Here is a 26,975-nt window from a genome sequence, read left to right as displayed (position 1 = left end):
GAGGGGAGGTCCCCCCACCTAAGAAAGTCTATCATACCACTCCTTGAACTCATTGACCATTCTCGCTCTCACCACTCCATCAGGCAATGCATTCCATGGATCAACCACTCTCCATGCAAAGAAACCACTCCTCACCCTCTTGCTCACACCTTTCGTAACTTCCAGGGATGGCCTCTTGTCATCACTCCTTCCCGCTGTTCAACCAAGCGAAAGAACTCCCCAGTGTCAACCCTGTAACCACCTCTCAACAGTTTAAAAGTCTCAATCATATCACCTCTCCTTCTTCTATCCACCAAACTCTGCAGTCCACATTCCCTCAGCCGATCCTCATAACTATCATTGTACAGTCCTGAAACCATCTTTGTACCCTTCCCACAGTTAATTTATCCCCTTCAAATCCTGGGGACCAAATCTGAGAACAATAGTCCAAGTGTGGTCTGATCAGGGTCTTATACAACAGAATGATAACTGTTTTATCTCTGCAGCTCAGTGTCCTTCTCATTATTGCAGCAATCCTCTGTGTTATCTTCACCACCTTTGCAATATGTCCCCTAAATTTCAGGTTTCTATCAACTATCAACCCCAGAACTCTTGTCTCCTCAATGTTTCCCGAACCTCAAGACCTTACATTTTGCTGCATTAAACCGACATCCTCATTCATTTGCCCATATATCTAGCTTATTCAAATCCTCTTGCAGGGCTGCTGCATCTGCACTATTACTAATAATCCTTCCCAGCTTCGCATCATCTGCAAACAACTGAATATCCCCTTGCAATCCACTGACAATGTCATTGATATAAAGGTTAAACAATGTAGGTCCCAGTACTGAACCCTGTGGGACCCCACTTGTAACTCCCTGCTTCCTTGAAACTGCACCACCATACACAACTCTCTGATACCTATCGGACAGCCAATCCTGAATCCAGTTGACCAATCTGACATCCAGACCCATGCGCTGCAACTTAAATATCAGCTTATCATGTGGCACCCTGTCAAATGCCTTGGCTAACTCTAAGAAAATGGCAGTATATGCCTTTCCCTCATCTAATGCTCTTGTAACTTTATCATAAAAGGCTAGCATATTGGTAAAACAAAAGCGCCTCTTTACAAATCCATGTTGACTCTCTCACAGATAATATTACCCTCATCTGCCCAATGCTGTATACCGTCCACTAATTTCTCCAAGATCTTACTAACTACTGATGACACACAAACTGGTCTATAATCAGACACTTCCAGTCTGCTACTGCCCTTATGCAATGGCACTATCTTACCTTCCTTCCATTCCATGGGCACCTTTCCAGCAGCCAGACTTTCATTGAAAAGCCAGGTCAAAGCACTGTCAGTTCCCTAGCACATTCTCTCAAAACTCGTGGTGAAATACCATCCAGTCCCACAGCTTTACTGACATCCAGAGTACTCAGTATTTGAAACACACTCTCCTCCTGTACCTCTAAACCTTGAACCTGCCCTATCCCTCTAGCATTAAAACTGACTCCTCCAGGATGAAATACTAAAATAAAGTGTTCATTGAACAATTCTACTATGTCCTCTGCATCAGTCACTCTATTCCCATTTTTATCCCACAATATCATTCTTCCACAGTCATTTCTTCTCCTACTGGCCACATATCTAAAAAATTCCCCAGGATTTTCTTTGGATCTTAGGGCTAATTTCCTCTCATATTCCAGTTTCATCTTCCTTACCATACTAGTCACTCTTCTGGCCTGTGTCTTATACTCTTCATGCATCTTCTCTTCTCCTGTCTCCTTATATCTCTTCCATGGCCTCTTTTTCGCATGCAATTCCTGTTTAATATTGTTTGTCATCCACTTTACTGTGGATGTATGTGGAAGTATAAAGCTAGTTATTATGGGAAGTGCTGCAGTCAATTAGTATGAGTATGTTGGGTAGATGAGCTGAGCAGAAAAGCTGTTGACAGCGCATGGAAATTCACAAGGCAGTATCTGACACAAGCAACCTATAACTGCATAACAAGGGTTAAGTGAGTAAATAGAGTAGAAGTGAAACAGATGATCAGTGAAATTAAGCAAGCTGTGTTGGAAAAGAAAATGTTATGGAGGAAGTACAAGACAGTTGGTGGTGATCAGATCCATGAAGAGTATAAAGTGCAGACTAGGAAGCTGACTAGTATGGTAAAGAAAGAAAAGGTGGAGAGGAGAGTGGATGGTCAGACCAAGGTTAACTCAAGGGTATTTTTCCATTATATGGTAAACAAGCAAGAGAAAGAATACTTATGACAGGTTGGCAGGTGGATAGTCATGGCATAAGAATGACAGTTGCAACGGATATAGTGGAATTATTCAACAACCACTTTATTAGTATTCATTTAAAAATTTTATGGAATTTACAACCGTGTTAAAAACCTTTTTTTTTTTTTTAATATATCATACTGGCATAAATGATGCAGTGCAATATATAGAAGGGAGGAAGTATTAGGAGTATTTGAAGTGAAAAAAGCAGAGGTATATCAGGTGTTGATTGGGTTAGATGTTAATAAGACTGTGGACATGGATGACATATCACCACATACTCTTAAGGAATGTGCAAAACAGTCAACTATCAGCTTGACCTGGTTGTCTTGCAACAGGTAGGGTTCCTAAGGAGCGAAAAGAAGGCAAAATAGAGTACCACTCCACAAACATGGTTCTAGGACAGAAGTTTCCAATTATAGACCAGTCTGTATAACTGCAGTTGCATTCGGTTTGGAGAGATTGGTTAGGAATCGAATACAAGATTAAGTTGATGGAAATAGCATTCTTTATGATGGGCAGCATAGATGTGTAAAGGGTAGGTCTTGTTTTAGCAATTTACTTGCATTTTATGATAAGGTAATGAGTGTGTTAGATAAGGGAGAATCATATACAGAGCTATTCTTGGACTTTGCAAAAGTGTTTGATAGATTATCACAAAATATGTTGTGTACAAGCTACAGAGGATGACAATAAATAGTATATTGGTTAGATGGATCTGAGAGTGGCTCTCTGAATGATACCAGCAAGTTGTGTATGTGGACTGAATGGGGATTTTCAGTTGTTTGCAGATGATGCAAAGCTAGAGAGAATTATAAGTAGCACTGCTGATGTTAATTCCTTTCAGGAAGATTTGAATACCCTTTTGACTTGGAAAGAGCAGTGGGGGTTGTAGTTTTAATATTAGTAAGGGCATTTTGGAGTGCAGAAATATAAGGCTGTGTACTATATTGATGGTGCCATACTGCAGAAAGTGAATAAGATTCGAGATTTGGGAGTGATGATTGACAGTTGACTGAAGTTTAGAGGGCATATTGCAAGACTTTGCATTTCTTATCGCAGCAGACACATTGCTGCTATGATAATTGGTACTCTAACATATAGGAATAAGAAAATGGTTGTGCCACTGTATAAAACACTGGTGAGACCACACTTGGACTACCGTGCTCAAATGTGGTCACCTGGTTTTCAGTGGGATGTGGAAATATTGGAGAAGGTACAGAGACAAGTTAGTAAGACAATATCAGGTCTTTGGAATGCTGGCTATGGAGAGAGGTTGAAGAAATGTGGATTGCAGAGTTTGGTGAATAGGAGAAAAAGAGGTGATATGATAGAGACATTTAAGTTAGTGAGAGGATTTTATCAGATCAATCCAGATGGGGATTATAAAAAGAGTAGAAGGTCATAGGGAAAAAAAGCAAAGACCATTCCTGGAAGTTATGTAACAGTGTGGTGAAGAGGGGGTATGATGAGTAGATTTTTCACATGGAGAATTATCAATGAATGGAATGCATTACCAGAATTTGTTGTTAATGCAAGAAATGGTAAGGATTTTAAGATTCAATATGATAAATATGTTGTCAGCTGAATGAACCTCCCATGATGAGTCTGCCAACTCCACGTGATACCCCCCCCCCCCAACCAGATACCTGAAGTCCTATTCATGGCCTGCAGCTGTAAAATATCTATTGAGCCAAAAGTAAACATGAAAAACTTGTTTAGTTTTGTTTATCCCTCCATATATTTACTAAATTCAGTAGTAAATCTCTCTCTCTCTCTCTCCCTTTCTCGTTCTTTCTCTCTCTATTTGGCAAGAATCAGTGGCGAGATGAAATTAGCCTTCCTGATTTAAATACACTCTCATAAGGACAACTACAAATACCACATGAAGAGCACCACACCACACCACACCACAGCTGAAGTACTAAAAACACAAATATTTTTTTCACTTCACAATAATACAACAGTTGCAAATCATCACTTTATTACAGTTCACATAAATAAACAGTTCTCCATTACAGGCTGCTAATGATATCAGCAAATCTCTAAATTCTAATAAACTAAAATAAAGAACTTTTATTATTAAAAGACCAGAAGATAAATGATAAAATATACAAAGAGCCAACAAGTTTCACTAGCCACTGTCTAGCATTTTCAAGGCTGAACTGGTGTGAAAACAAATGCATTAAGTTATATTTCAAACATACACTTTAGTAACTGTTAGGCCATTACATTTGATCATTCTGTTTGAAGGCATGCATGTGTTTGAAAGCTTCAGTCAGATTCCGGTACATGACCACGTGTTGTGTAGTTTTTTGCATATTGTAATTCTGTCGAACTGAGAGAGATGATGAGATTTTTCCATATGTCTTTAAGAATGATACCCTGATTTCTATTTAAATTATTGCCTGTGCGTAGTACCACAGCTGCTTCTTTTAAAGTTCTGTATCTGTAGTCATTCTCGATGTAAGGCATAGAACTGTTTTTCCAATCTATACTGTGATTTGATGTTGAGAAATGATGTGCTAAACCAGATGTGATGATTCTATTATGATTGACATCCCCCACATGTTCCTTCTGTCTGATTTCAAAACTTCTAGAAGTCTGACCAATGTAAGAAAGGCCACACGTGCATGGAATTTCATATACTCCAGGACATTTGAAGAAAGGTACCTCATCTTTAGGTGAACTTAAGATTTGTCTGATCATAGTAGTTGGTTTAAAAACCACTCTGGTGTTATGAGCTTTTAACATTCTCGCCAATTTTGTGGAAACTGAATTAATATATGGAATGACAGCTGTGGACACATATTGGGGCACCATAACACGTTGTTGGTGGGTGTCTTTAAATAGCCATTTGTTTAAAATGTTAGAAGGGTATCCATTAAGAGATAGAGTGTTAGCTATTAGTGATAGTTCTCTCTGCACATCTGTTTCTTTTGAAATAGACCTTAAGGCTCTATTACGGAGAATGTGAATGATGCTGTGTTTTTGTGATCTATGATGGTTGGACGAATAATGTAGATATCTACCAGTATCTGTGGGTTTCTTGTAAATGGACAGTTGGAAATTGTTATCTTCTCTCCTCACTAGGATGTCAAGAAAAGGAAGTTCTTTGTTCTTCTCTAGTTCTATAGTGAATTTGATCTTATTGTGTAGTGAGTTGATTTTGTTCAGAAACCCGAGAAGGTTTTCCATGGTATCTTTCCAGATGATGAACATGTCATCGACATATCTCCACCAAATTGACGGTTTTGGTACAATGGTGGAAAGAATATCCTTTTCAAGTTTTTCCATAGTGAGGAGAGAAGATAACAATTTCCAACTGTCCATTTACAAGAAACCCACAGATACTGGTAGATATCTACATTATTCGTCCAACCATCATAGATCACAAAAACACAGCATCATTCACATGCTCCGTAATAGAGTCTTAAGGTCTATTTCAAAAGAAACAGATGTGCAGAGAGAACTGTCACTAATAGCTAACACTCTATCTCTTAATGGATACCCTTCTAACATTTTAAACAAATGGCTATTTAAAGACACCCACCAACAACGTGTTATGGTGCCCCAATATGTGTCCACAGCTGTCATTCCATATATTAATTCAGTTTCCACAAAATTGGCGAGAATGTTAAAAGCTCATAACACCAGAGTGGTTTTTAAACCAACTACCATGATCAGACAAATCTTAAGATCACCTAAAGATGAGGTACCTTTCTTCAAATGTCCTGGAGTATATGAAATTCCATGCACGTGTGGCCTTTCTTACATTGGTCAGACTTCTAGAAGTTTTGAAATAAGACAGAAGGAACATGTGGGGGATGTCAATCATAACAGAATCATCACATCTGGTTTAGCACATCATTTCTCAACATCAAATCACATTATAGATTGGAAAAATAGTTCTATGCCTTACATTGAGAATGACTACAGATACAGAACTTTAAAAAAAGCAGCTGTGGTACTATGCACAGGCAATAATTTAAATAGAAATCAGGGTATCATTCTTAAAGACATGGAAAAATCTCATCATCTCTCTCAGTTCAACAGAATTACAATATGCAAAAAACTACACAACACGTGGTCATGTACCGGAATCTGACTGAAGCTTTCGAACACATGCACGCCTTCAAACAGAATGATCAAATGTAACGGCCTAACAGTTACTAAAGTGTATGTTTGAAATATAACTTAATGCATTTGTTTACACACCAGTTCAGCCTTGAAAATGCTAGACAGTGGCTAGTGAAACTTGTTGGCTCTTTGTATATTTTATCATTTATCTTCTGGTCTTTTAATAATAAAAGTTCTTTATTTTAATACATCAGACCAAATATGTACAATTTAAGTTCTAATAAACTAATTAAAATTAATCTAAAATACTGTAAACCACTCACAGTTGCTTTCCAAACAACAGATGGTTGAGGGAAACCTTCAGCATTACAAGAAAATGAGAGAGGTTCACCTTTCTTTACAACAATATGACCATCTTCTGGATTTAGGTGTATACGAGGAGGAACTACAGGAAGAAAAAGCTATGTTAATCTCATTAAGATATGATAAGATTAAGATATAATGCTAAATTTATTACCACAACTGAATCTTCTTAATCTAGCATTCTACATTCAACATGGATTTCTTGTCATCAGAAAATGGAGTAATAATCAAATGATGGGTGCTTAATATATGTGCTAAAATTTTGTAACAAATATTCAGTTCCACATATTATGCTATACTGCATGTTAATAGAATATTTCATGTCAATTCTGCTTATGTTACTGCTGTACTATGAGTTCAGAACTTACAGTATGGCAGTATTGTGGATGGGAAAAGCCAGACAGACAGAAGAAGGTTACTGACATTTTTAGATGCCTATAGTTTCTTGGAAATGCTGCTGAAAATAATTTGCTCTCTAAGAAAAATAACAGGAATAAATGAATAAATAAAGGATAAGTTAGTATACTAAGTAAGAAGATTTATTAAACATTTATACTGATTGATTACTGCTTAGGCTTTAATGGGTTTTTGAGGTGTGGTGGAGTTACAGATACAAGTTTTGAGGAAGAACCAATCAGCTAGAGACTGTGCTGATGAATGGAGTCTAGAAGTCTGAAAGTTTTGAAAATACTTCCCCATACACAGGAGCAGTATTCCATACTGGAATGGATATAAGATTTGCACAGAATAAACCACTGTTCAGGTGAGAAGCAGTATCCGAAGCAAAAATGAATATGTGAGATCAGTGGCATATTTAGGTATTTCCTGCCCCTAGGCCCACAGAAAGTGCCCCCCCCACCCATATTTAATGAACATGTTGATTTACATGCATAAATTATTTATATCATAAATTTGTAATATAAATATAATTACAAAAATGAGAGCCTGGAAATTTCGCCGCCCCTCAAAATTTGCCTCTCGAGCCTATACGGCCTATACCTAAATACGCCACTGCGTGAGAAGTGATATGGCATAAAAACAGTGCCCAAAGTGCTTCTCAACTGTTCTTTTGCCATGTCACACCTCATCTAAAAAACATTTGTCTGGTGAATAACATAATCACATATATTTCACTTTAAATATAGAAAAATTCATCAACAGCTAGAAAAAGCTAGCTGTTGATGAATTTTAGTATTTGAAAGTTTATTTTTCACTTGGTTAGACTATAATAAATTTAGTTTAATCCTTTATACAAGTGTGAGCAAACAAAGTTTGTGCCTGAAAATATCTTCAGGACTGGGGTAAGGTGGTACAACACTGGGCAACTCATTGCAAAGGTGGAGCAAGCTAACATCACTCCTATCTCAGTATCTCCCATAATGCAAAACACATCTCCTTGCGGATATGTCTAATGTTATGCATTAAGGAAAGGGCCACTACCCAGACTAGTTTCGACCTCCCACTGAAGAGACCTCAATAAAGGTTGAAACTAGTCTGGGTAGTGGCCCTTCCCTTAATGCATAACATTAGACATATCTGCAAGGAGATGTGTTTTGCATTATGGGAGATACTGAGATAGGAGTGATGTTAGCTTGCTTCACCTTTGCAACGAGTTGTCCGGTGTTGTACCACCTTACCTCAGTCCTGAAGATACTTTCAGGTGCAAACTTTGTTTGCTCACACTTGGATAAAGGATTAAACTAAATTTATTATTGAATTTTAGTATATTTTATAAAGGACAGATATATGAAGGAAAGAGGCTGTATCTGGATAGTAAAGATATGTCTTCCTTCCCCACTCCTCCTAGGAGTGGGGAAGGAATTTGGATCAAAATGCAATGCTAATGGAGATCAATTTTGTCTTTCTGCAGTATTGCCAGAAAGCCACTGGATATCAAGATAATAACCGAGATGACAAGGTTGCAATGAATGAGCTTTTAATAAGGGCCTTTTAATAAGAGTTATGTCCATACAAAGTAGAGACGCAAGAGAGAAATAGTGCCAGTGGTTTTGAGGCAGTATGGTGTGAGATAGAGGTGAATAGAATGAAATACTTGGTTGGATGTTGCTATAGACCTGGTAATGTGGATGGTAGTGACTATGAAATGTATAATCAAATTAGCCAAGCAAATAAGAAAAGGGTGATCATTATGGGCGATTTTAATTATGGCAATATACACTGGGTGATGAGATAGCAACTGGAAGTAAAGAAAATGAGTTTCTTGAGTTTCTGAGGGTCAACTACCTCAAAGTGAGGTAGTTGACCTTCACACACTGCTGGCAACCTGGGTGGTTGCCAGCAGTGTGTGAAGACCTCTGTGAGAAAAGAGTATACGTGGAACTACAAGGCTGGTGATTATGAGGAGCTCAGGAGACAGATTGTAGGTGTAGCATGGAATGAGGCACTCTCTCTGGTCATTTGCTGCATGCATGTAATGTCGAATGGTGTAGATTTCAATACTACTGAAGGTGTGCTTCAGGAGTCTGTTCTATAATCTACCCTTTTCCTTATATATATAAATGACTTTATCTTTCTGACATCACACACTATTCATAATTTTGCTGAGGATAGGCCTGGTTGGCCCGAGTGGTTAGTGTATCCACTATCCAGCCAAAAGGCTGCAAGTTCGAATCTCGCCGTGGGCATGGATGTTTGATTGTCTGTGGAAATACCAGTGGTAGTGGTAGGCGGTAGATGGCGTTGGTGTAGATGATGTGGTTTGCTGTAATTGGTGGAGAGTTGTAGAGTAGGTGTCCTCCCTCAATGAGTCTTTGGACTCCCTGTGCGTGTTACATAATAATAATAATAATAATTTCTCCTGCTCATATGAGAGATCAAGATTCAAAATCATCTATAACCAATCTCCTAAACACTGATCTCAACACCATTCTACAGTGAGGTGTTAAAAATTTAGCATCTATAACAGACTAGCATCGATGACAATCCCCAACACCAAAATAGGTGGAGTACAAGAAAAGAGACCAGATCTCTTTTCTTGTACTCATGTTACATCTAACCTTTCCTGAGACAAACACATCTAGAGCTTCCTCAGTCTCCAAACACTTGGTATCCTTTTCACTCAAAATGTTACTTTTCTCCTGTCCATCTACTAACTCTGTGCAAATTCCTCAACCTTAGATTATTGCTCTAATATATGGTGTGATACAACTAAACCTATCAAAAAGTTCCTAGTGCTGTGCAAAAGAGAGCAGTTTGGCTAACCAATGATGCTCACACACAGATCCACTCCAACACTAAATCACGGATGGCATGTTTTAGTGCTGTGGTTTTTCTACAAATACCTTCAGGGCTGCTGTTCCACAGAATAGGCATTAATCAATCTCCACCTTAATTTCTAACTAACTCTATAATAATATGAGCATGCATTGTCCAACATCCATTCACAATTGAACTGCTCATCTCATATATTTCTGTTCTCTGGAACAGCCTTCCCATGAAGTATTTCCTAAATGCTTCAATTATTCAAAAAAGGGAATTAACAGATTCCCTCCCACTCTTAACTTCTGTGCGCGCACACACAGCATCAGTTTTCTATACATTCTATAACCTGTTATGTGTGTGGGCAATATAGCCAGTGGGTCACCGCCTTACAATGGGAGTTATTATTACACAACACTTCCAAGGAGTCCAAAGACTCACTGAGGGAGGGCACCTACTCTATAACTCTCTATCTCCACCATTTAATCCACAAACAAACTGCATCATCTACACCAACACCATCTACTGCCCCCCACCACCACCACCACTAGTATTTTCAAAGACAATCACAAAGATCCATGCCCATGGCAAGATTCAAACCTGCAGCTTTTTGGCTGAAAAGCGGATACACTACCACTTGGCCAACCAGGCCTGGCACAATTGGAACAATTATGTTCCAATTGTGCCGTAACTTGAAAATGTTATGAAAAAAAAGTCCAAAATCACTATATGAACCATAAGGATGTGTTAACAATAAGCATTCCTGAAATGTGCAGTTATATTTTAAAACTAATTTTAATCTTTACTTATAGTGAAATAATACAATGCGCAAATTATATCAAAATTATTGTATACAGTATTGTACTATCATAAATAATGAAGCATGAGTGTACATTTTTTCTGTTAGAGCAAGAGTAATTCTTCAAAGCTGCTGCATTATTAATTGGACAATTCAATGGAGGAGGGAGGGTAGGGTATCAAAAACATATTTTTTAAAATCAGCAACTGCAACATAGTGTTCTGAGCATGGTTCACAAGATGCATAAGTTACGAAGGGCCTAGACTCATCTTCAGTGGATCAGCTGATAGCAGGAATGCGATTTTTTAAAAATGTGTACATTACATCTAATTCAGTCTGAACAATGGGCCTTTTCTTTTCTGTATAAATTTTGCTGTAGCAAGCCATAGCACTTTGTATAACTGTGTCTACTTTGCTAAATCTCTTCATGTTGAGGTCCATTTCCTCAAACAACTGAATTGCTATATTAACAAGGCAAATCACTCTGCCAATTTTTTCACTGTAAACTTTTTTGAGTGGAGGGAAGCAACATTTTCCTCATGTTATTCTACTTTTTTTCCCCCTCTTTCTTCATTTTCGTCTTCAACTTTCTATGCTTCTATCTTTATAAGATCTAAGATCTCCAACACTTTAGCTAGCAGCACTATTTTGTCACCAAACTATTCTCAAATCCTGAATAGGATTGGAGAATAGTTTGGTGACAAGATAGAATACTTTATCTTGTCACCAAATATAATTGTGTTTGGAAGAATACTTCTTCCAAACACAATTCATACACATTGCTATCACCTTGCTCCATGCTGCATTTACATTCTTTGTACAATGCAAGGTATTATATTCATTCCAAAAGTTTCTGAAAGTTTTCTCACCTTTCAAGATATTATTTTTGAAATGTCTTGAAGGCAGTAATAACACCCTGGTCCACGGGCTGCAGAAGTGAAGTGGTATTCAGCGAATATATTAATGAGATGACTACATAACAGGTCATAAGTTGTATATCATAAGTCGAGGACTGAATGTATACACTATGTTGCCAAAAGTGTCCAGCCCCCCCCCCTCATAGCTCTACGTTCCTCGCCAGTATGATGCAGATACATGTCTGCAATGCTATATAATCACAGGCAAGTTGGCATTAGCAGCATAGACATTCTTTGCTGGCAGGATGAGTTGGACGAAAAGAGATGAGTCTGTTCAAAAGTGGTATGATAGTTGGAGATCATAAGTTCAGTCATTCAGTCTGAGAGATTTCTGCCACATTGAGTTCTATTGTCCGCATTACTAGCATTATACAGTAAAACCCCATTTTTACATTCCAGCAATTTACTTTTTCCTGACATTTACATCATTTTCCGTTGGTCCCGTCTTAAGGCCTATTCTTATGATATATTGTTTTCTTGCCATTAACAACTTGATGTGGACGTTATTTCCCGTGATTTGCGTTTTTTTCTCGGGTGGCAATACTGATTTTCGAATTGATTTCCTCTCATTCAAATCGATTTCTGCAGAAATCTGCATTTCTGTTCCCAGATGGCGTTGCTTTTGGCTGTAGTTTCGTTTCCGCCATCATGGTGACTTGCACGTTTGCAGCAGTGATGTAGTGATGAGCGATACCGTGATTTTTCAATCACAGTATGAATTAATATTGCAGAATTTCTGCTACATAATTTAGCATGTGATAGTTGCTTTCAAGTTGCAGTGGTAGAAAATCCATGTTAGTAACATGGAGAAAAAAGACAAAAAATGTATTTTGGTAGAAGAAAAGATGGCAATTCTGCAACATATAGATTGGCATGCAGGAACACGTGTGCATTTAGCAAAATATCTTGGACTCTCCATATCCACTTTGAACACGATAGTAAAAAAACAGGTCAAGCACTGAACTCAATGCAAAGCAATCTGGTACTATGTAAAAAAAACGAAAATATATCCGGACATCGACATACAATGAATTGGGTAAACTTGTGGTGGAGTGGTTTGTTTCTACGAGGGCGTTGGGTATTCCAGTCGATGGTACTATACTCTGAGCGAAAGCCCTTGAATTTTCTGCGAGTTGGGGATTAATGGTTTTACTGTATCAAATGGATGGATTGATCGTTTCAAGACTCGTCACAATATTGTGTATAATCAAGCATCCGGAGAAAATAATAGTGTTGCAGGGGAAACTGTAAACCAGTGGAAAAATGAACTAAAGACTATTATTCAGGACTACGAGCCGAAAAATATTTTCAATGTTGATGAAACTGGACTCTTTTATAATATTCTGCCAAGTAAAACATTGCGTTTTAAAGGAGAGAAGTATCACAGTGGAAAACTCAGCAAGCAGAGGGTAACTGTTTTGCTCATGGTCAATGCTGATGGATCAGAAAAATTACCTCCACTGGTAATTGGTAAATTAAAAAAGCCAAGGTGTTTTAAGAATGTGAAAAATCTGCCTACTAAGTATGGTGCCAACAGCACAGCATGGATGACCAGCAGCATCTTCACATCCACCATGTATGCTCTGGATGCTAAAATGGGGGCAAATCACTGCAAAATACTACTACTGCTAGACAAATGTTCTGCACACCCTAAAGATCTGAAGATCTGCAGCTCAGAAACATTAGATTAGTGTTCTTTCCCCCTAATTGTACAAGTGAGCTTCAGCCATCAGATCTGGGCATCATCCATGCATTTAAATGGAAATATAGAAAAATGCTTGTTGATAAAGCTGTGTTTATACATGATAATGTTATAGACCCAAAACAAATGATCATATCAATCCCTGATCCATGCATTATGTGGCCAAAGTATGGTTGCACGTTACTCCTGAAACCATATCCGACTGTTTCCGGAAGGTAGGAGTTATGTTTGTGGAAGAGGAGGAACAACTACAGGAGGAAGAAGAAGATATGTCACAGCCCAACAACTGGTATATGATGGATGAGTCTTCCTCATTTCAAGACTGTGTTGATGTTGATGTGATTACATCAACAGTACCAAGTGTAGAAAACATCCTTTCCAATCACCTTGGTGAAGAAGAAGAAGTAGTTGAAAAAGACTGTGATCAAGAACCTACCATCCCTACTAGTAAAGAAGAAATGGAAGCTATCTCTGTTTTGAGGCGGTATGTTGGAAGTGCATCAGGAGACAATGGGGCATTTAATGCCTTATAAACTGTGGAGAGGCAGGTGGAACTTATAGGAGTGCAGAAAAAGCAAAAACAATCAACAATTGAAGATTTTTTTAAAATAAATAAATGTAAGTAATTGCAAATTCATTTATTTTCAGTTATTAAAATTTGTAATCTAGTATGTAGACTCACATACTAGCAGTAAGTCATCTTTTAGCCTTTTTTTAATGTTTTTTTGCATATCCTGCTATGTACACTTTTTTCCATCAGTCCCCTGGAAAGTGTAAAAAAGGGGTTTTACTGTACTTGTCCATAAGGATATGTGTTTTGCATTTTGCATTATGGGATACTAAGGTAACTGATGTGAAGTCAGTAGCCTAGTCATGAAGTTACTTCATGCACAAACTTTGTTTGCTTACACTTGAATAAAGGATGAAACCAAGAATATAATTTCTTGGCATCTTTAATTTATAGTATAACCAAGTGGAAAACATTTCAGCATCCATCTCTAATCCAGAGTATATTAGTCATAAAGTGTGACATCTTTTGACTACTTGTATATGGAAATATGACTTCTATATTACTTCCACCTTGGTGTCACTTCATGATCTGGCTCCCACTGAAGAGACCTCAATAAAGGTCAGAACCAGTTGGAAGCTTGGGTAATGAATGACAATGCTGTAGCTCATGAAGTTTTAACTGAGGCACAGCTGTCACCCAGGTCTTGGGGGGGGGGGGGGTAATGGATTGGCAATGCTGTAGGCCCATGAAGTTAACTGAGGCACGCTGTTGCTTTTACCCCCTTGGGGAAATATGAGCAGCTCTGCTCGGTGGTGGGGTGAGCCTGCTACAGGATAGAGCCAAAGCAGAAAGTTTTCAGTGACAGGGTGAGCCTGTTAGTGAGGTGAACGATGCTAAGTTCTGAGTTTTTGATCCTGCAGGTCGCTCAATATTGAGTGGTGATCCAGGGGATCTCATGAGTTTTTGGAGATGCAACCCTGCACTTAAACAGGGGAACCGATCTGGGTAGTGGCCCTTTCCATAATGCATAGCATTATACTTGTTCATAAGGATATGTACTTTGCACTATGGATTGCTAAGGCAATTTATGTAAAGTCAGTAACCTCTATATACAAGTAACCCAGTCATGAAGTTACTTCATGCACAAACTTTGTTTGCTTACACTTGGATAAAGGATGAAATCAACAATATAATTTCTGAGCATCTTTAATTTATATTTCAACAATGTCAGCAAGGTTATCGTGAAGTGGAAACATAACAGAAACACCAAACCACTTCCCTGTCACTGGTAAACCCAAGAAATTGACAAATTATTATTATTATTCAGGCCTCCATGGAATCAAAAGACTCATCGTGGGAGGTCCTTCCTAAGAACATAAAGTCTGTCAAGACTCATTGAGGGGAGGTCCCCCCCCCCCCCTAAGAAACACAAAGTCTATCATACCACTCCTTAAACTCACTGACCATTCTCGATCTCACCACTCCATCAGGCAATGCATTCCACGGTTCAACCACCCTCCACGCAAAGAAACCACTCCTCACCCTCTTGCTCACAGTTTCCTTTCATAACTTCCAGGGATGGAAGTTATGAAAGGAAACTGGACTGGTTAACTCTCAAGTGTGTTGTAACAGTAAATTGCCAGTCAGCCTTAGCAACCATCATAAACAACTTCCGTATGAGCCCATGCAGAATGGATGCCAGTGACAGAACTATTCACCAGCAGGTGTTTGTCCATGGATTTCTTGGTTGTGCTGTGGCTCACAAGTCCTTGATTACACCTGGAAATGCCCAGCGTCATCTGGAAAATTGAAAACAGCACCATCAATGGATGGTGGATCAGTGGAAGAGGGTGCGCTGTTGAACAATGAATCGTGGTACACAATCTGGCAATCCAATTGGGACGTCTGGACCTGGCAGGTGCCTGGTGAACAATAATTACAAGAATGTCTTGTATTGCCCATGAAATTTGGAGACAGTAGCATAATGTTCTTGGGCTGGTTTGAACTAGATATGTTAGCTTCACTATCCAGTTCTTTAAATGCTAATGCCTATCATGACATTTTGGACAATTCCATTCTTCCCACACTGTGGCAACAGTTTGGATTAGGCCCTTTCCTGTATCAGCCTGATAATGTAGGAAGTTTTTTTTTTTTTTTCACTTGGCTGGACTATAAATTATATATTTAGTTTAATCCTTTATCCAAGTGTAAGCAAAAAAAGTTTGTGCCTGAAATATCTTCAGCACTGTGACAACTCATGGCAAAGGTGAACTAAGTTCTGATCACTTTCCTTAGTATCCCATAATGCAAAGCACATCTCTACAGACAAAAAATACTAGCTGTGGTGGCGGTGGGCAGCAGATGGTGCTGATGTAGATGATTGGTAGTAGAGGTTCGGTGGAGACTGAGAGTTGTACAATATGTGTCCTCCCGCGATGAGTCTTTGGACTCCTTAATAATAATAATCTCCTTGTGAACATGTATAATGCTATGCATTATGCGAAGGGACACTACCCAGACTGGTTTCGACCTTATTTTGGTGTCTTCAGTGGGAGCCAGACCCAGAGGTGATACCAAAGTTGAAACAATGCAGAAGTCATATTTCCATATGCTAGTTGCCAAAAGGTGTTGCACCTTACTATTAAATTACTCTGGATTAGAGAAAGATGTTGGAAGTTTTTTTTTTTTTTTTTTTCACTTGGTTAGGCTACAAATTATATATTTAGTTTAATCCTTTATCCAAGTATTAGCAAAAAAAGTTTCGCCTGAAGTATCTTCAGGACCGGAGGGAAATTCATGGCAAAGGTGGACTAGGTTCTGATCACTTTCCTTAGTATCCCATAATGCAAAGCACATCTACTTGCGGACATGTATAATGCTATGCATTATGGGAAGGGTACTACCCATACCGGTTTCTACCTTTATCGAGGTCTCTATTGAGGAAATATGACCTGCATTGCTTCAACCTTGTGATCACCCCTGGTTTCTTTGAATTTTCTTTCAAAACCAGGTTTTGATGCAGTAAAGGGAGTTGGTGCCTTTACAATCAATTCTGTGACATCCTGAGTGTGTGTGTGGTCTGAGAGGCATGTTTTACCATAGTGGAGGTATATAATGTAGCATTTGTGTTCATCTTTTCTAATTGAGATGGTGCATCCTGTTACCCCTATGTAGGTTACAGTAAATTGAATTTTGTAAACCCCTGGGTGGGCAAAGTATGGAAAAGGATCTTTGGAAGAGCTAAGTAAATTTCTTAGTTTTGCAAGGGGTTTGAAGGTTGTCTTAATATTGTATTTAAGTAGTGTTCTATCTATTTTTTCTGAAATGCCCCTAACGTATGATATGGCTATGCCATACTTATAATCTATTTTGCTTTTAATGGCATTTTTTTGGAGGATTTTGTGAACTATTTTTTTATTGTAGCCATTTTTTACAAACGTGTGGCTAATAATTTCAAATTATTTGACTGTTCATTGGAGCAAATTGTTAGGGTTCTGTATTTGAGGGTACTGATGACCCCTATTTTTTGTGTTTATTTATTTATTTTTCGTGTTGGATGGTGGTATGAATTTTTATGTATATACTGGCCTGTGTGTGTGTGTGGTAGACTGCAAAGGAGAGACAGCCTCATGGAAGACACGACAAGTGTGTTTAGAAAAGGAAGAGAATCGTTGTTTTCGATCTCAATGGTGAATTGGATACATTTCTGTTATCTGTTCAGGTGACTTAGGAATGTATTGAATGTTTTGCTGTCATGGGGCCAAATGGCAAAAATATCATCAATATATCTGAGTTAGACATTGAAGTTAGCAACTGGGAGGGGGAGGGAGTGGCGAGCCCATGGCCATACAAAGAAAAACTAATAGCAAAGTATCAAGCACTAAAACAATAACAAAGCCAACCTGAATGCCATACCCAGAGGAACAGCGAATTACAAACTAACAATACAAGGAGCAGTCAATCACCTGCAAGCAAAATCAGGAGTAACCAACCACCAATGGACCATAGCCAAGTTATCAACAAATCCAGCTACAAATCTTTAACAAAGGAGAACTCTCACTTTTGAAAAAAGAACTGAAATATGTTCATTGCACCAAGGTCATTTAACAAAGTAGATTTCATTTATCACACTGAAAGAGGTCTAAAATCCCCCCCCCCCTCCAATATAGCTGACAAAATACGAATGGAAATATCGTACATATTAAACTCCATGATAACTAATATTTAAGGAATTGACAGCGTATACTAGAAATATAGATTAAATAAACTTTAATATATACTTTCCGATATTTCGGCGAACATCACGTTGCCATCTTCTTGGGAACTTACTACAAAGACACGTGCACACAAGTACTAATAACAGCAAATGAGACTGAATCTAGGAAGCTAGCATTTTCCTAAAGTCCTGATGGTGCCCCCTGGCGGGCTATATTGGAAGTTCTTGGCCTTTGGGCTGAAGTTCTTCTGATAAAAGTTTCCCAAATTTGGGGCAGTCTCATGCATCCAAATTTGTCGAGGTTTGGCATGTTCCTAAGGGCCGAGGCTGATTCCATGAATAATCTTTCATATACTTGAACTTGCTGCGGTGTATTACTGTGGCTTTCTTCCATCTTATTCTGTGGCGAGTATCCAGAGTGTGGTCTGCAAGCCCAGAGTGGCTGTACTGGTGAAATCGGATGTAATCCTTGTGTTCTGAGATTCTGATATTTGCTGTCCTGCCTGTTTGGCCAAAGTAGGAGAGTTTACGGCTCCAAGGGACCTGGTATACACCAGGTAGGTCTAGGGGAAGTGGTTGGTCTTTGGTGGAGCAGATAAGGGATGCCAGTTTTCTATGTGGTCTGTAACAAGTGGTCAAGTCATGTTTTTTTAAGATTTTATTGATTTTTTCCGAGGTGCCTCGGATGTAGGGAATGGTGATGGATTTAGAGTAATCTTTTTTGTGAAGGGAAGGGGGTGGTGGGTTGTGGATAACTGGGTTAAGTATTTTTTGGATTTTTTTGGAGGGGCTAGCCATTGGCTGAGAAAGTGTCACGGATGTGATTTAGTTCAGTGGTTAGGGCTTGATCATTAGAACAGATTATTTTTGCCCTGTTGAATAATGTCTTAATAACTCCATATTGTTGTGAGGGGGGGTGATGGGATTGTTGGTGAATGTATCTGCCTGTATGGGTGGGTTTTCTATAAACTGAGAAAACCAAGGTTCCATCAGGTTGGCGGGTGACTAGTGTGTCTAGGAAGGGGTGGTTATTGTTTTCTTCTTTTTCCAGGGTGAATTTGATTCTAGGGTGTTGGTTGTTTAAGTGTGTTAGGAAGGAGAGGAGTGAATCCGGGCCATGTTGCCAAATAGCGAAAACATCATCAACATAGCGAAGCCATATGGTAGGTTTTTGTGGGGCTGAGTTTAAGGCTTTCTCTTCAAACGTCTCCATGAAGAAGTTGGCCAAGGGTGGGGAAAGTGGTGAACCCATGGCTGTCCCCTCTATCTGTTTGTAGAATTTTTCCTGCCAAACGAAATAGCCTGAGTTCATTGTAAACTGAAATAGGGCTGAGATATCGGGAGGAAATTGATTATGTTGGAGTGTAAGGTTTTCTATACTGGCTTTGAAGTGGGCTGAGTTTTTTATGTGTGATGGTGTGTTTCATCACACATAAAAAACTCAGCCTACTTCAAAGCCAGTATAGAAAACCTTACACTCCAACATAATGACATAATGGTCAGTTTTGATGTCTCCTCCCTATTCACGAATGTCCCCCTCAAAGAAACCTTAGAGCTAATCCAAGCTAAATTTCCTCCCGATATCTCAGCCCTATTTCAGTTTACAATGAACTCAGGCTATTTCGTTTGGCAGGAAAAATTCTACAAACAGACAGAGGGGACAGCCATGGGTTCACCACTTTCCCCACCCTTGGCCAACTTCTTCATGGAGACGTTTGAAGAGAAAGCCTTAAACTCAGCCCCACAAAAACCTACCATATGGCTTCGCTACGTTGATGATGTTTTCGCTATTTGGCCACATGGCCCGGATTCACTCCTCTCCTTCCTAACACACTTAAACAACCAACACCCTAGAATCAAATTCACCCTGGAAAAAGAAGAAAACAATAACCACCCCTTCCTAGACACACAAGTCACCCGCCAACCTGATGGAACCTTGGTTTTCTCAGTTTATAGAAAACCCACCCATACAGGCAGATACATTCACCAACAATCCCATTACCCCCCGCCTCACAACAATATAGAGTTATTAAGACATTATTCAACAGGGCAAAAATAATCTGTTCTAATGATCAAGCCCTAACCACTGAACTAAATCACATCCGTGACACTTTCTCAGCCAATGGCTAGCCCCTCCAAAAAAATCCAAAAAATACTTAACCCAGTTATCCACAACCCACCACCCCCTCCCCCTTCACAAAAAAGATTACTCTAAATCCATCACCATTCCCTACATCCGAGGCACCTCGGAAAAAAATCAATAAAATCTTAAAAAAACATGACTTGACCACTTGTTACAGACCACATAGAAAACTGGCATCCCTTATCCGCTCCATCAAAGACCAACCACTTCCCCTAGACCTACCTGGTGTATACCAGGTCCCTTGCAGCCGTAAACTCTCCTACTTTGGCCAAACAGGCAGGACAGCAAATATCAGAATCTCAGAACACAAGGATTACATCCGATTTCACCAGTACAGCCACTCTGGGCTTGCAGACCACGCTCTGGATACTCGCCACAGAATAAGATGGAAGAAAGCCACAGTAATACACCGCAGCAAGTTCAAGTATGAAAGACTATTCATGGAATCAGCCTCGGCCCTTAGGAACATGCCAAACCTCAACAAATTTGGATGCATGGGACTGCCCCAAATTTGGGAAACTTTTATCAGAAGAACTTCAGCCCAAAGGCCAAGAACTACCAATACAGCCCGCCAGGGGGCACCATCAGGACTTTAGGAAAACGCTAGCTTCCTAGATTCAGTCTCATTTGCTGTTATTAGTACTTGTGTGCACGTGTCTTTGTAGTAAGTTCCCAAGAAGATGGCAACGTGACGTTCGCCGAAATATCGGAAAGTATATATTAAAGTTTATTTAATCTATATTTCTAGTATACGCTGTCAATTCCTTAAATATTAGTTATCATGTTTAACCAGCGTATAAGCCTCTCAACAAGAATATTAAACTCCAATAAACAACTAAGTTGCAACCTAACCTGAGAGGAAAATCTGGCCCTTAAATTTTTAAAAAATAACCAGGACCTCATTATTACAAAAGCGGATAAAGGCAATGCTATAGTCATCCTTGAATGCACAGCATATCTAGAAAAAATGAACTAATTGGTATCCAACCATAACACGTACCAAATGATGAACTACAAACCGCATCAAAAAGAACTAATCAAATTGGTGATCACGTCGCCAGAGGAAACAACCAAAAAACTAATAACGCAATATGCCCATGCTCCAAGAATTTATGGCCTGCCAAAAATACACAAAAAAACACTACGATCAATAACTGAAGGGATCGACAGCCCTAATTATCACTTAGCCAAGAAGCTAGCAGTCACAATCAAGGAATTGGTAGGTCATTCCCCCTCCTAAATAAAAAATGCACAACACTTCATAAACAAAATTAAAAACATCACACTCAACGACGAAGATTTATCAGTCAGCTTTGACATAACTGTCCTTTTTACTAATGTCCTGATCAATGATACTATTCTTTTCCTACAAAACATATTTACACCCAATATCACAGCCGTTTTTGCTCACATACTCTGCTCTGATTATTTCACATGACAAAATAATTTTTACCTACAAAAAAAAAGGTACAGCTATGGGCTCACTACTTTCCCCTCAATACCTAACTTTTACATGGAAGACTTCAAGCAACGTGCTCTAGATTCTGCCAGCCTAAAGCCCAAAGTCTGGCTCAGATATGTTGATAATATTTTTGCCATTTGGCCCCCACAGCCATGAAATATTAAATACTTTCCTAAGTCACCTGAGCAAAGAACATAAATGTATCCAATTCACTTGAACAAACTACACAAATGTATCCAATTTACCATTGAGATTGAAAACAATAACTCTCTTCATTTTCTAGACACACTTGTCGCACATCTTCCCTAAGGCTATCTCTCCTTCACAGTCTACCAAAAACCTACACGCACACACAGGCCAATACATACATAAAAATACCACCATCCAACACAAAAAAGAGGGGTTCATCAGCACCCTCAAACACAGAGCCCTAACATTTTGTTCTAATGAACAGGCTCTGAACCAAGAATTTGAAATTATTAGCCAAATGTTTGTAAAAAAACGGCTACGATAAAAAAGCAGTTCACAAATCCTCCAAAAAAAATGCCATTAAAAGCAAAAAAGATTACAAGAATGCCATACCTATACTACATTAGGGGCATTTCAGAAAAAATAGATAGAACACTGCTTAAATACAATATTAAGACAACCTTAAAACCCCCTGCAAAATTACGAAATTTACTTAGCTCTTCCAAAGATCCTTTTCCATACTTTGCCCACCCAGTGGTTTACAAAATTCAGCGTACCTCTAACCCATCATACACAGGGGAAAGAAGTCTCGCAGGCCTGTTTTAACACTATGGTAAAACAGGCTTGTCAGACCATGCACTCCGAACATGTCACAGAACTATAATAAGCTTAGTTTAATTCTTTATCCAAGTGTGAGCAAACAAAGTTTGCACCTGAAAGTATCTTCAGGACTGAGCTAAGGTGGTGCAACACCAAGGCAACTCATGGCAAAGGTGGAGAAAGCCATCATCACTCCTATCTCAGTATCTCCCATAATGCACCACCTTACTCAGTCCTGAAGATACTTTCAGGTGCAAACTTTGTTTGCTCACACTTGGATAAAGGATTAAACTAACTTATTATAGTCTAACCAAGTGAAAAATAAACTCTCAATATGTCACAGAACTGACTGGAAAGGCACCAACTCCATACAAACCAACAAAATCTGGTTTGAAAGAAAATTAAAAGAAGCCTGTGAAATGCTGAAACATCATCCAAATCTGAACAAGAATGATGGATTAATTATTCCAAGAATTTGGAGGACCCATCTTAAACACATAGCATCCAGAACAACCCTAAACAGAAGAAAATCTTAATACAAGAGGGCTTTCGAAATTGTTTAATGTAGTTCTATTTTTTTATATTTTGTTATTATTATTCTGTATTATTATTATTATTTTATTTTTCCCACCAGAAGTCAGGCTAGGGTAAATGATTAACAAACATTTAGATTCATCTTACTTTTGTATAGTGTATTGTCAAGTCTCTTGTTTCCTGTCCATATGTATGTTTCCTTGATGATGACCTCCATACAGAGGTCGAAACGTCAAATGTTACTTTCTTAATGACAAGTAAGAGTGAATGACAATCGAAAGAGTGAATGACAGTGAAAGTTTGACGCAAGGATCGAAAGTACGAAAACTCGAAAGGATGAATGAGAGTTAAAGTGTGACACAAGGTTCGAGAGTTACGTGGGTGGTCTGAAAAGTTCTCAGCCTCGACCATAGATGGCAACACTATTAGCAAGATTTTTTTTTTCTAAGTTGGTACATCTGTCATAAGCAACAATTTGAAATTGCAAGTCATTCTATCAAGTAGTTTTTTTTATACAGCTGTTTGAAGCAAAAGTGTTGTCTGCATCCCCTGAAATGGATAAAATTGAGTATCGAGCGGTTATAAAATTCTTTGTAAAAGAAGGTTTAACACCAAAAGAAATTCATTTAAAGTTCATAAAAGTTTATAAGCATTCTTCTCCTTCATTGTCGACAATTAAGAAATGGGCTGCCGAGTTTAAACGTGGCTGTACTAGCCTTGAACATGTGTGTGAAATTGCTGAGAATATAGTGATTTCAAAAGAACATGCAAATATTTTGCATGAAGAATTGCAAATGAAAAAGCTTTGTGCAAGATGAGTGCCACACTCGCATCAAAATCTCTGAACAGTGCTTGGAGCATTTCAACAAGAATAAAAGTTTTTGCGAGCTGGTTTATTATGGATGAGACTTGGATTCACCATTACACACCAGAATCCAAACAGCAATCACAACAGTGCAAATCCCTCTACCGAATAAACAGAAGCCGGTTGTTCAGCGCTGAAGAAGACAAAGTCGGTTCCATCAGTGTTTCGGGATGCTGAAGGCATTTTATTTAGCAGTAACCAGGGAATATTATTCCGATCTCTTAACCAGACTAGTCAAAAAAATTTGTGAGAAAAGACCTGGTGGTGTGCAGAAGAAAAAAAAATCATCTTTCATCAGGACAATCCACCTGCCCACAAAGGTGCTTTGGCAATGGGAAAATTAAGGGATCTGCCCTATGAATTGTTGGAACATCCACCATATTCCCCAGATTTGGCTCCCTCTGACTTCTATCTCTTCCCAAAACTAAAAACCTCCCTTGCTGATCAGCATTTTTCTTTGAATCAAGAGGTGATTGCAGCTGTATAGGGGTATTTTGCAGATCTTATTGAGAACCATTACAGGGATGGGATAATGGCGCTGGATCATCGCTGGAATAAAAGTTTTAGTCTTAAGGAAGATTATGTTGAAAAAATAAAAATAATTTTGAAATTATAAATTCGTTTTTTCATTGTTAGGTCAAGAACTTTTCAGACCACTCTCAGAAAATTCAAAAGAATGAATGATAGAGAAAATGTATAGCAAGATTCGAAAGCTGAGTTGTTAGGATAAGGCAAGAGATGAAATGAATGCGGAATGAAGTTAAGAAAATTCAGGAAGTGTATATGAGAGCGAAAATGATGAAAACAAATCATGTTGGTATAAAAGAGGTAACGAAAGACCCGCGAGTGGCATTGTTTGGTGACTCAATTATTAAGGTGTGCTGGACGACAGTACACACAAGGTGTGTTTTACTGGAGGTAGAATGAGTAGAGTGATTGAGGCATTGGATATAAGAAGGAAGTGAGCAAAAGAATTGGTAGTTATAATAGGCATAAATGACTTGACTGAGAACAACAAGCATGTCAGACTGGATATCAGGAGGTTGCTTAGACGTATAAAAGAAAATAGTGTGATAGGAAAGGTAGTAAGCGTGTTGCCTAGGTATGACAGTGGTGAGATGAGGTGAAGAGCAAGGATTATGAATGATATGTTGACAGAAATGTGTGAGGAGAATGGAGTGCAGTTTGTTAATGTGTGGAATGAGTTTGAAGGATGAAGTGAACTATATAAGAGTGATGGACTACATTTCAGTGGTTTTGGTGTGAGTCGCTTGGAGAGACTGCTGCTGGAAGGTAGAGAATGAATCTGATCAAGTGGGAAGTGATGTGGAAGAGCAGAGCAAGAGAGTAAGACAGGAGAAATTGAAGACATGGTTATGAATGAGGAAGTGAGTAGCATGACTATAGAGAATGGGTGTGCAAGATGGACAGGGAAACACAGTGCGAGAAGGTGGATGCTCCAAGAGGATGTGAATGCATGTATAGACAGGAAAGGAATGAGATGAAGAGGAAGCAGTTGGATTTGAAGAGGATTCTAACATGAATAAGCGGAAAGGGCTTCAGTTGAGAAATCACATCGAAATGAGTGGTATCAGTGGAGCTAGCTGTAACAGGAATGAGCAGATGTGTTTGTATACAAAATGCTAGAAGTGCAAGAAACAAGGCAGATGAAAGGGTTGCATTAATTGAGTCTGTTCACCCAAAAATTGTTGGATAAGTGAGACATAGTTGGATTAGAAACGACATTCTGACAGGAATAGAGATGGAAGGATATGATGTGTTTCATGAGGATAGAAAGGGTAAAAAGGGAGGGGAAGTGCTATTGATGATAGAGAAAGAGTTATGTTCATACAAAGTAGAGATGCAAGAGGAAAATAGTGACAGTGGTTTTGAGGCAGTATGAGACAGAGGATAAAATGAAATACTTGGTTGGATGTTGCTATAGACCTGTGGTCAATAGCAACATCCAATCTGGTCTACAACATGTTGCTATAGACCAGGTGTCTGTGCGGTTAGCCTAGTGGCTGTGCGCTTCGCAACCATATGACTGGGGAAGAAGTGTCCCGGGTTCGATTCCCGTCAAAGACGTGAGGAATTTGAGAATCTTCCTCAGTCATAGCCAAGTTAGCCGGTCTTGGGTGCGGGCAGTAGGGTTTTTTCTGCCAGTTTATCTGGCGTTTTTCATCCTGCAAGCAGGCAAACCGTCCCCGTGAACACACACGAATCTACAGTCATAAATACTTAACCCCCCATAAGGGGGCTCAACTCGCCCCAATAGGGATGGGGAAGAAAAAGGGAGGAAACTCCATACGAATTGAATAAATAAATAAATAGACCAGGTAGTGGTTGTGAAATGTATAATCAAATTACCCAAGCAAATGAGAAAAGGGTGATTTTTATGGGCAATTTTAATTATGGCAATATAGACTGGGATGATGAGATAGCAACTGTAAGTAAAGAAAATGAATTTCTTGACTTTTTGAGGGACAACTGCCTCGGACAGTATGTAACACAGGGCACGTGAAGATTGAGAGTCTTGGATTTCATCATCTCGTGATAATTTAATTATAAATGAGGTGTCAAATCACCCTCCAATTGGTGAGAGTGACCATGAAGTGATTACCTGGATGGTTGCCAGCAGTATGAGGACCTCTGTGAGAGAAGGGTATATGTGGAACTACAGAGAAAAAGGACATTATGGAGGCAACATAAGAGAAGAGGTGCCCAGGATTTGAAAGGGATAAATTAACTGTTTCAGGACTGTACAATTTTGGTTATGAGGATCGGCTGAGGGAATATGGACTGCAGAGTTTGGTGGATAGAAGAAGGAGAGGTGATAACATTGAGACTTTTAAACTGTTGAGAGGTGGTTACAGGGTTGACACTAGGGAGTTCTTTCGCTTGGTTGAACAGCGGGAAGGAGTGATGACAAGAGGCCATCCCTGGAAGTTACGAAAGGAAACTGTGAGCAAGAGGGTGGGGAGTGGTTTCTTTGCATGGAGGGTGGTTTAACCATGGAATGCATTGCCTGATGGAGTGGTGAGAGTGAGACTGGTCAATGAGTTTAAGGAGTGGTATGATAGACTTTGTGTTTCTCCAGG

General features: G+C 39.0%; 1 protein-coding gene across 1 annotated transcript in view; it reads right to left on the bottom strand.

Annotated features, from left to right (window-relative positions):
* The window catches only part of LOC150102774 (opioid-binding protein/cell adhesion molecule homolog), a 230,752-nt gene that overhangs the window by 35,603 nt on the left and 168,174 nt on the right, over nucleotides 1-26,975 (bottom strand). The window contains exon 4 of the mRNA XM_090398737.1: nucleotides 6,678-6,799. Coding sequence (XP_090254863.1) covers nucleotides 6,678-6,799 — 122 coding nt within the window. The remainder of the gene's footprint in view (nucleotides 1-6,677; nucleotides 6,800-26,975) is intronic.

This window comes from Typopeltis vanoorti, chromosome 10 (assembly GCF_054136105.1).
Source record: "Typopeltis vanoorti isolate ZY-2024b chromosome 10, IOZ_Tvanoo_1.0, whole genome shotgun sequence".
In the NCBI taxonomy this organism is placed as follows: domain Eukaryota; kingdom Metazoa; phylum Arthropoda; class Arachnida; order Uropygi; family Thelyphonidae; genus Typopeltis; species Typopeltis vanoorti.
Note: the sequence above shows the minus strand (reverse complement) of the source record. Positions and strands in the feature narration are given on the sequence as shown.